The following is an 11,583-nucleotide window of genomic DNA, read 5'->3' on the forward strand; positions in this document are numbered from 1 at the left end:
GGGGAGGGAAGGAAGAAACACTAGTCTCTACAATAAGTCTTTCACATACATTATTATCTCATTTCATTCTCACAACAACCCTGAAGCACATAAGTATATTATCCTCATTTTATAGATGAAGAAATGGAAGTTCAAAGGAAGCAATTTGCCCCAGGTCATACACCTATTAAGTTACTAGATTGGATTTGAACAGAAGTCTGTTACATTCCTAAAGACTTGATCAGGACTTTAGTCAGGGGATGTATCTACAATAACCTAGGACAATACTCACACTGAGGTTTATCAAATAATATCAGTGTGCCAAAATAATTTATTTTTAAAAGGCAAATGAAATTTGATGATGAAGGCCTTTAAAACACATTTTAAGCAGCAAATTAGGGTGGGGCTTAATCACTCAGCTATGCAAACAGATTCTAAGTATACAAACCTGCAAAGTTTCAAAACTCAAATGGTAAATTGAATTTTCTATGCACTAAAAAAAAAAAAAAAAAAAAAAAAAAAGAAATGCTCCACAACTAAGTCCACTAGATAGATGAGGTTTGACTATTAAAGTTAATTCCACCACACTCCTAAAACCCTGCCCTACTTAGCCAAAGCATTAGAAACCTTTTGGGGTTCCATGTGGGAGAACCAGACTTGAATTCACAGGACATTTGTAACACCCTGGAATGGTTCCTCTAGTTTGGGCAGAGTTGGGGAAACAACCAGAGGACAGCCATATCCACAGCAAATTACAGTCTCCTGGCACTTTCTCCTTCATTTGATCCTCACAACCACCTATAACCCAGTTAAAGAAAACTCGGGGCATTAAAGCCAGCCTGGGCTGGCTGCTAACTCCCCTGACACTAAGCGGCTAGCCCGGACCACTCTGCAACTGCCACACAGACTGACAGATAAACAGAGACATGGGACCACGATCCACGAGACTTCAGGGCCTTCGAGAAAGGTTGGGTACTTCGCCCCTTAGCCCTCGGGGTCGTGAGAGGTGCTTGGGGAACGTTTTTCCTCTTATGCGGGCTCTGGACCATCTGCCAGTGCAAAAGAAAACAGGGGTGCGGCTCAAAACCAAGAACACTCCTGGGAGTAGGTGGGGGGTCCCTACCCGGTCCGGGCCGAGCCTCCGCTGCATACGCGGTGTCCTCGCCGCGACCCTGGAGCACAGACCACCTCCCAGAGGTGGCTCCTGTCTCCCTTCCACCTGGGAGCGCGGGTCACCTTCCCGGGCCTTCCTTCCTTAGACCTCGAGATCTGGCCCATCTTCCAGGCTGGCATGCGGTCCCCGCCCCCCAGGCCCAGGTCAATTTCCCCCGCCTGGTGCAATAGAGCACAAGTTCCCTTCCCCGAGGCCTGACACCCCGAGCCCGGGCGAGCAGAGGCCGGCTGGGGCTGCCGGACAGCGAGGTCCCGCCTGCGCGCCCACCCGCCGGCCCATCGGTCCCGGGCCCGGCCCCGGCCCTAGCGCGCTCCTCACCCGGTCCCAGCGCCTCCATGGCCGCGGCGGGGGCCGCCTCGCCCCGGTCCCCGGCGCCTCCTGCTCCGGGCCCCGCCGCCGCCGCCGCCGCCGCCGCCGCGTAACGCTTGATCTCCGGAATATTGGCGCTGGAGGGGCGCCGCGGAGACGCGGGCGCTGGGCAGGGGGCGGCGGCGGCGGCGCGCGGCCCGGGGACAGGGACCCGGCTCCCGCGGCTCTTCCGGCCTCGGCGACAACAAAAACAATCCTTGCCGCCGCCGCCGCAGCTGCCAGCAGGAGCGGGAGCCAACGCGCGCGCCCGCCGGGCTGGGAGGAGGTGCGGGGCGCGCGCGGCCCGGGGTCCCGACTCGCGAAGGGGGCGTGCGCGGCCCCGGACGCGGGGTCCACAGAGCTCGACGCGGGCAGGGGGCGGGTTGGGGCGGGGACGGGCGCGCGCCTGGAGGGGGCAGTGCCCCGAGGCCGTGTCGGGCACGCGCCCGCCCGCCCGCGCTGCCCGATCTGCCCAGGGCGGCCATCCCCGGCAATGCTGTGTGGGGTACGTGCGATCCCCTCAGTGCTCCTGATACAGTGTCCCGCAGAAGATCTGGATTCTAGTCTCTGCTGATTCACACGCACATTGCTCCCCTTCTGTCTGTGGAAAGTGTCCTGAGAGTCACATCACCTACATCTCTCCTCCCATCCCAGACCACTTCTTTTACCCCTGTCTTTTCCCGGGTCAGAGGACTCTAGGATCACCTCAGACTCAGCGTGTCTCCTCCTGTCTCCATTTCTTCATCCCACACCACAGAATGAGCTGAGGAATGATGCATTCTTTGCTGGTCCCTGGACATGCACCTCAGCAAGTCACCAGTCACCTAGGAAGAGGTCTTGCTTCTCAGGTGCCCTCACCTTAGCAGTCAGTGGCCAAGGGAGCAGCTCCTCCACCAAGGCAGTATGACCAGCCCAGCAGACCTAGCATAATTGGGGCTTCCAGACTTTTAGTTGGAAAACATAGGACTACAGGCCACGAAGCAGTTTTAGTCTGCAGAAGCAAGGAGGCTTCTGCTCACCAGTTAAAAAGGAACTGTGTGTATGTGTAGTGAGACATTCACTTAGCACTTACCACTTGCAGGTACAGAGCCAATTCATTTTTGTAATAACAAAAATTTGTAAAGGCACACCATGTGGCCAGGCATACGTCATTTAATCTTCACAACCACCTGTAAGGTAGGAGTCATTAAGTATTTGTACAGATGAAGAAACTGAAGATCAGGGACGCTAAGTTATGATTTGCATTATGTGACACAACAATGAAGTTTGGAAAAATTGGAGTCCAAAGAACTGCATTCAAATCCCAGCTGATTCCTTCTCTGACTGGCTGTGGAATCAGAACTTTTAATTTAGTGACTAAATTCTAAAAACTGCATTCAAATCCCAGCTGATTCCTTCTCTGACTGGCTGTGGAATCAGAACTTTTAATTTAGTGACTAAATTCTAGTCTCCTGGCACCGTACTCCATGTTCTTTCCAAGGTACCATGCTACCTCTCTGGTAAAAGAGATATTAACTGGAAACAATAATAAGGGGAACAGAGGTTTGATGGGGAGGAAGTAGCCACTACATAAACTGTCCGGTTCATAGCTAAGAGGGTAAGAAGAACCAAGTAGAGGTCAAGTTTTGACCTGATAGCCACATCCCTTCTTCTCCATTCTAGGCTCAGTTCTCCCACAGTTTAAACAGTGCTGATGGCTTCCAGCCTGGAGGCTGACTTCCCCACCCCCATTTACCAACAAATTTTCCCAGTATTCTATTTGGCATCCTGAGCGGACACAATAGCTTGTTCCCTGGACTGGAAATAGTGTTACCATTTAGCCTCAGAAACCTCAATAGAAACGTCTTTACCCCATAGTTCCAGTTGGGACCTTGATGTCTTGTTCTTTAGTCTCTCAACCCTGTCATGCTTGACCACTTTAATTATCTTCTACATTCTCATTCCAAAACTCACTATACTCAGACATCCACAGTCCCCTTCCTGAAAACCCTTCCTACTGAGCCCTCTGAAGCCAAACTTTTGTGGTCAGTGAACTCCCCTAAACTTCTGTTTGGCAAGCCCTCCCTCTGCTTCCGGCAGTGGCATAGAGGAAACCCTGCCCCGGAATACCACTTCCCCTGCAGCTCTCTCTGATGATGGCTGCTCCTTCTCCGATACCCCACACACCTCAAGGACAGGGTGAGGGATGGGTAGGCAATTGGCAATACTTTTTCCCCATTCTAGAGCCCAAACCTTGAATCCTCATGTTAAAGCCACTCCTTTATGCTCCTGCCTTCTGCCCAAACCACCACTGTGCCCTCCTTGGTGTAATTAACTCAGCTCCTGGTCTCATGTCTCCATCCAGCCCTAGCCCCTACTACACTGTAAATCCTTGAAGGCAGGGCTGAGCCCTTATTCAGGTATTCATGTTTGTGTGTCTATTGCCTAACACCCTACCTGGCACCAAGTTCCTACTTAGGGTTATTTATGATACGGATGAATGAATGAGCAAGACAGCGAGTGAATGTGTAAATGGTGGGAACTAGAAATGATGCCAGTGGAGAGTACAAGGTTAAAAAAACAAACAAACAACAACAAAAAAAAACACAACAACCTGGATAAAGTTCCAGCTTCTCCAAAGCACAGACTTTCTGGAGACAGTCCTGGATTCAAACTCACCCACCGCCCCCACCCCACCCCCAGTTCCACAATGTACTAGCTCTAAGTAACTCACTTCCCTTAATGCTCAAGGCTGTTGTGAGGAGGAAGTTAAATGATATATGTGCATGCTCCTGTGTGTCTGGCACAGAGTAAGTGCCCCATAAGTACTAGTTCTTCCTTCCCACCTTTCCCCTAGCTAAAACATGCAATGTGACATCTCTCTGCTCCTCAACACACTGTTGCATGCTCCTTGAGAGATGGGGAGCTCAAAATCTCACCTCAGTCCAAGACAGGGAGGCAGAGCTGGCAGGGACTGAACATGTTTACACATCCTGTGCCTGAGCCACCTGAGGACAAGGATTTGGCTCACCCATCTGGGTGCCAGGGCCTGCCATAGAGAACATGCTCGGTCAAGATTTATGAATGGAACTGAACTTCTCGAATGTGTCCGTGCTCCTCTGAGGCCAGACAGCACTAGAGAGAGCCTTGCTAGTGGTCGCTGTGCCAGAAGGCAGGGCTCCAGCCACCCGTGCTGCTTGTGCCACTTCATCTTTGTTTGGCCTGCTGGTTTGTGTCAGTGCTTTCACAACCTGGCCTCTCTTCACACCAGCTTTCCACAAAGCCTGGCCCTCAGAAGTCAAGGAGAAGCTTCTTTGCAGTTTATCAGCAAGACCAGGTGCTTTTACTCTTCTTTAGCTGGGAAACCCCTTGTTCAAACAAAAATTTTAAGTGGATGCTAAATTGGAGCCATTCTGACTGAGGACAGGGATCCACATTGAACCAAGCCAGCTCACCAAGAGCTAGCACCTGGCTTCCAAATGGAATTTCTGTTCCACCTGCTCTAACTGGCAGCCTTGTTCTTTTGCATTTTTTAAATATATAATTCATATACCATAAGATTCACCATTTAAGTGTACAATTCAGTGGTTTTAATGTATTCACAAGACTATGGAACCATCACTACTACCTAATTATGTAACATTCATCATTCCAAAAGAAACCTTGTAACCATTAGCAGTCACTCCCCATTCTCTTATCACCTTAGGCTACCATTAATATACTTCTGTCTCTACAGACTTGTCTATTCTGAACAATTTATATAAATGGAATCATACCATATATGGCCTCTTATGACCGGCTCTTTAACCTAGCATAATGTTCTCAAGATTCATCCATATTGTAGCATGTATCAGTGTTTCATTTTTATGACTGAATAATATTCCGCTGTGTGGATATACTATATTTTGTTTATCCATTCATCAGTTGGTGGGCATGTGTGTCCTTTCCACTTCTGGCTATTATGAAAAATGCTGCTATGAACATTTGTACAAGTTTTTGTGTGAACATAAGTATTCAATTGTCCTGGATATATACCTAGGAATGAAATTGCTGGGACATATGGTAACTGTGTAATAACTTTTTTGAGAAACTGCCAAACTGTTTTCCACAGCGGCTGCACCATTTTACATTCCCACTAGCAGCGTGTGAGGGTTCCAGTTTCTCCGCATCCTTATCTGCACTTGTATTTTCCCTTTTTTTTTTTTTTTGATAATAGCCATTGTAGTAGGTATGGAGTAGCATTTCTTTGTGGTTTTGATTTGCATTGCCCTAATATCTAATGATGTTGAACATCTATTCATGTGCTTATAGGTCATTAATTTATCTTTGGAAAATGTCTGTTCAAATCTTTTGCCCATTTTACCATTGGGGTCTTTGTCTCTTCATTTTTGAATTGTAGGAGTTCTTTATGTATTCCAATACAAGTCCTATGTCAGATACATGATGTGCAAAATTCTGTGATGGTGCCCTTGGAAGCACAAAACTTGTGGTTTTGATGAAATTGAATTTATCTATTTTTTTTCCTTTGGTTGCTTGTGTTTTTAGTATCATATTTAATAAACCATTATTTAATCCAAGGTCATAAAGAGTTATTCCCATGTTTTCTTCTATGAGTTATATGGTTTTAGCTCTTATATTTAGATCTTTGATCAATTTTGAGTTAATTTTTGTATATGGTGTGAGGTTTGTTCTCTTGCATGTGATATCCAGTTGTCCAGGCATTGCATATTGAAAAGACTACTCTTTCCTCCATTGAGTAGACTTGACATACTTGTCAAAAATCAATTGACCATAGATACATGGGTTTATTTCCGGACTCTCAATTATGTTCCATCGATCTATATATCTGTCCTTATGCCAGTGCCACACTGTTTTAATTAGTGTAGCTTTGAACTTTGTTTTTCTTTTTTGAGATTGTTTTGGTTATTCTGGATCTCTTATATTTCTATATGAATTTTAGGATCAGCTTATCCATTTCTGCAAAAAAAAAAGGCACTTAGAATTTTGATAAGGATTTTATTGAATCTGTAGATCAATTTAGAGATTACTGCCATCTTAAAAATATTAAATCTTCCAGTCCATGAACATGAGATATCTTTCCATTTATTTAGGTCTCCTTTAATTTCAACAATATTTTGTAGCTTTAGGTGTACAAGTCTTGCATTTCTTTGGTTAAATTTGTTCATAAGTATTTTATTCTTTTTGATGCTATTGTAAATGGGATTGTTTTCTTTATTTCATTTTATGATTGTTCATTGCTAGTGTATAGAAATACAACTTTTTTTTAATATTGATCTTGTATCCTGCAACCTTGCGGAATGCATTTATTAATGCCAACAGTTTTTTTGTGTGGATTCCTTAGGATTCTCTCTATAAATATTTGGTCTTCTCATTTGCAAATAGAGGTAATTTTACTTTTTCCTTTCCAATCTGGATGCCTTTTATTTCATTTTCTTGCTTACCTACCCTGGGTAGAACCTCCAGCATACTGTCATTTTTTACATTTTGCAGACAGTTTCCTACATATCTATGATCTAGGGCCAGGAATAGAGAACCTGGCAATTGTATTTGATTTGAACCATTTCTGTCAATGAAAGGGCATAGCTAACAAGGAGGACAATCCATCAGGCATTGACAAACAAATCAACGAATATTTTTCTTTTATATTCAGCCTCTATTTCTTCCACACTTTTTAACCTGGACAATTGATTTTTCTCTTCCTTCCAAAGGATGATGTAAAAGAAATGAATTAAAGAATGAGTCAACTCTGGATTCAAATTCCAGTTCTATGCTTTATTACCTATGTGACTTTGAGTAAGTCACTTCACCTCTCTGAACTTCAGCTTCCTCATCTGTAAAATGGAGATGACACTACCTGATTTATAGGGTTATTGAGAGGATTAAAGGACATAAGGAATGTGAAGCACCTAACACAGTGCCTGGCACTTAGTAAGGGCTCAGAAAGTAAGCAAGTCCTTTGTCTTCTTCCTCAGCCCCCAAAAAGCCGCCTGTGATGGTTAGGTTCATGTGTCAACTTGGCCAGGTGATGGTACCCAGCTGTCTAGTCAAGCAAGCACTGGCCTAACCATTGCTGCAAGGACGTTTGTGGCTGGTTAATAAACCAACAGGCTGGTTTATTAAATCATTAGTCAATTGGCTGCAGCTGTGGCCAATGACATCAATGAAGGGTGTGTCTTCCACAATGAGAGAATGCAGTTGGCTGGATTTAATCCAGTCAATCAGTTGAAGACTTTTAAGCAAGACAGATAGAGGACCTTCACTTCTTCTTCGGCTGCCCAGTGAAGGGTTTCCTGAGAAGTTTGTGGAATTTGCTAGTTCGTTTCCTGAGGAGTTCATCGAACACGTTCGTTGAAGATCCCAGTTCATTTCCTGAGGAGTTCACTGAAGTTGCCAGTTTGTTTCCTGAGGAGTTCATTGAACATCTTCATTGGAGTTGCCAGTTTGCTGACTGCCCTATGGAATTTGGACTCATAAATAACCACAGTTGCGTGAGTCACTTTTATAAATCTTACATTCATAGATATCTCTCATTGATTCTGTTTCCCTAGAGAACCCTAAATAATACACCTCCCTTACCTGTAGGTTGGGGAAAATGACTAATGTTAAGAAGATTTTTCTAACATTCAAAGTGGTCCAAAGAAGGAAGGGGTCTCATACAGTGGTGAGGTCCAGGCCCTGGGGCTGTTCAAACATGTTAGAGATGATGAAACTATAGGGTCAGGTGACTTTTGTGGTTCCTTAGAGTCTTATTTATTGTAAAATGTGTTGGTCAATTTTTTAAACTAATATTTACTGAGTACCCAGCACATACAGGGCCCTGTTGTAGGTAATGGGAATACAAGGTTCTTTACCTCAAGGGGTTTACAGTTTCAAGGTGACTGACAATAAGAAGGAAAAAAAAAAAAAAAAAAAAAAAAAAAAAACAAAAAAAAACAAAAAAATATAATAAAAAAGAGATAAAAGTTGTAGGATAAATAAACCAAATTAGATAGAGTACCTGGGGGAGGCAATTTTAGAAAAAGTGAAAAGGGATAGCCTCTCTGACATAATGACATTTAAGCTGAGAACTGTGGTGATTTTAAAACATGGCCACAAATTCTTTGACATTTCATCCTTCAAGAGGTGGGGTCTGGGTCTGGAGTATGGATGGATTCATGACTGCATTGACCAATAGAGTATTGCAGAAATGATACTATGCATCTTCTAAGACTATGTCCTAAAGGGTCATGCAGCTTCTACCTTGCTCCCTGGAGCACTCTCTGGGAGCCCTGAGCTGTCATTTAAGAAGTCTGACTATTCTGAGACCATTATGCTAGAAAGGCTAAGTGTAGGTGCTCCAATTGACTGTCCTAGCTGAGGCCAGTCTTTCAGTTATCCCTGCCAAGGGGCCAGATACGTGAGGTAAAAAGCCTCCGGATGAATTCAGCCATCAGCCAGTTGGGTCACCCTCAAATATTTGAATCTTGACAACTGTGGCCCTAGACGTTGCAGAGCAGAAACAAGCCATTCCTATTATTCTTTGAATTTCTGACCCACAGAATCCATGAATGTAATAAAATCGTTGTTCTTTTATGCCACTAGGTTTTGGGTGATTTGATACTGAGCAATAGATAACTGTAATAATAACAGACAAGTTTCTTTTCCTTTCCTTTCCTTTCCTGATTCTGGATTTCCCTCCTGCAAATATAAATGAGTGAAAACATGACCTAAAGCTTATAAACAGAAAGAGGAAAAGGAGAACAAAAAAGAGAAAGCAGAGCAGGAAGATATGGGAAAGGTAGAGGAGAGGGTAAGGAGGAAGAGGAGGGGAAGAAGAGGAGGTTGCTATTTGAGGTGATGGAAAAGTTTTGGTAATGGATGTTGGTGATGGTAGTAAAACAGCGTGAATGCAATTAACACCACTGAGCTGTATACTTGAAAATGGTTATAGTTGTGTGTTGCATATATGTTGACACAAAAAAATTTTCTTTAAAAAAAAAAGAAAAAAAAAAAGAAAAAAAAAGAGGAAGAGGAAGAGAAGCAAGTACCCATGACGGTGTTGGTGCAATTAGATTCTCTTCTTGGGCTTATAGCAAGAGGGGATTCTTGAAGGCAGGGACGTTACCTCATGCATTCTGCTTCCCCAACATTTAGCACATTTAGTACTTGTTCTCAGGGACAATCAGTCCACAGAACCTACAGATATCCTCTCTGGCATGATGTCCTCAGCGTAGTCCAACTTCTTACACAGAAGCTCAGGGCTCCAAGAAAGTGTGCCAGTGAGTAATGTGGAAACTGCGTAGCCTTTTATGACATCACCTTAGAAGTCAAATAGTATCACTTCCACCATTTGCCATTGATCAAAGCGTTTACAAGACCACCCAGAATCAAGGGGAGGGGTCATAGGCCCTACTTCTTGATATAAGAGATGTCAAAGAATTTGGGGCCATGTTTTAAAACCACCAGAGTTGCTATGGTTAGAGGAAGAGGAAGCTTAGAGGAAGAGAAGGAAGACTGAAAACTGAAATAAAAAAGATTTGGGTTTCTTCAGTGTCTAGCTTCTCTTCTAGACAGCCTGTCTGGTAGAATAAGATATTCTACTTAAGTGAAAGGGGAAGATCAGAAGTTCTGTTTTGGACCTGTTAAGCTTCAAATGTCTATTCGATACCTAAAAAGGGCTGTCAAAGAGGCAATAGCATATATAAGTCTGGGGTTCAGAGGCCACATCTGGTCTGGAGATACGAACTTGGGAGCCATTAGATACAGGTAGTGTTTAAAACCACTGGGATTGGATGAGATCACCAAAGGAGTGAGTATATAAAGAGAAGAGAGCAGAGACCAGAGTCTTCAGTCACTTCTACATCTGGAGGTTTGCTAGATAAGGAGAAGCCACCAAAGGAGACTGAGGATGCTCAGCCAGTCTGGTAGAAAAAAAATCAGGACAGGGGATACCAAAACTAAGAGAAGAAAGTGTTCCAAGAAGGAAGTGGCTAATCATGCTAAAAGCTTCCTAGAAGTCAAGTAAAACAGAGAAATGAACATTGTATTTGGCAACCTGAGGTCAATGGTAGTTTTGAAAAAAGGATTTTCTGTGGAAGGAAGAGGTTAAAAGGATGGAGTGTTCTGAGATCGTAAGAGGATAAGAAGTAGAGAGAGAAAATATAGACAGCATTTCCAAATGTTTTGTTAATAGTGGGAGTAAGTGGGGTGGTAGCTGGAGAGAGATATGGTGTCAAGGCAGGGTTTTGAGTTTTGTTCTAGTTTGCATTTTAAGATAAGTGAAACTAAGACATGCACATTTGCTGATGGGAAGGATCCATTAGGAAAGGCGAAATTGATGACACAGAAGAGAGAGAATTTGGTCATTGAGAAGGCAAGAGGATATGAGATCTAGAACAGATCCAAGAGAAAAAAAGCAGGGAATAAGGATGTTGATGCAATAAAAAAAGTTGATAGATTTGGTGGTAGGAAGATGACAGTGTAACTGTCTGATTATTTCTATTTTCTTGATGAAATATGTTGAGGTCATATGACAATGAAGAGGGGAGAATGCATTGGAAGTCTGAAGGGAAAAGAAAAGGTCATATTGGAGAGTAGGAAACAAAACTACAAGGAAAAGATAACAGGATTCCTGGGCAGTGTCGAGTACCCTTTTAAAGGTTTGTAGTCATAAATTTCAGTTGAGACAGCACAGTTGTGTGATTTTCCCAGTCATGTCAGGTGCTCATTTGGGTTTAGAGGGAGTTAAAAGAAAGCGTTAAATAAAGGAAAAAATGACAAGAGAGTTAAAAATATTTACAACATGATGATTACAATGATATACCAGATTGGGAAAGAAAAAATGAGAACATGAGGAAAGCGGGATAATTAGTGAAAAGTGACAGTAGTCGATGAATTAGAAAGCTCCATGAGGTTCTGACTTAACACTAGGAAATCTATTTCTATCATTTCCTACAGTAGCAAAATAAGGGAGAAAAATCATGTTTATCCCTACAGATATTGAAATAGCATGCAGTAAAATCCCATACTCATTCCTATGTAAACACACAGACACAAAACTATTAGCAAATGGGAATAGAAGGAAACTTCCTAATGTAAAGAAA

The 11,583-nt window shown here is 43.5% G+C and overlaps 1 protein-coding gene across 3 annotated transcripts in view; it reads right to left on the minus strand.

Moving 5' to 3' along the window:
- The window catches only part of AGO4 (argonaute RISC component 4), a 43,803-nt gene extending 41,932 nt beyond the window's left edge, over positions 1-1,871 (minus strand). For all 3 annotated transcript variants that reach the window (XM_037827744.1, XM_037827741.1, XM_037827740.1), the window contains exon 1: positions 1,472-1,871. In XM_037827744.1, the coding sequence (XP_037683672.1) occupies positions 1,472-1,490 (19 nt within the window). In that variant the 5' untranslated portion in view covers positions 1,491-1,871. The remainder of the gene's footprint in view (positions 1-1,471) is intronic.
- Between the last annotated feature and the right edge of the window lie 9,712 nt (positions 1,872-11,583).

This window comes from Choloepus didactylus, chromosome 2, assembly GCF_015220235.1.
Source record: "Choloepus didactylus isolate mChoDid1 chromosome 2, mChoDid1.pri, whole genome shotgun sequence".
In the NCBI taxonomy this organism is placed as follows: Eukaryota; Metazoa; Chordata; class Mammalia; order Pilosa; family Megalonychidae; genus Choloepus; species Choloepus didactylus.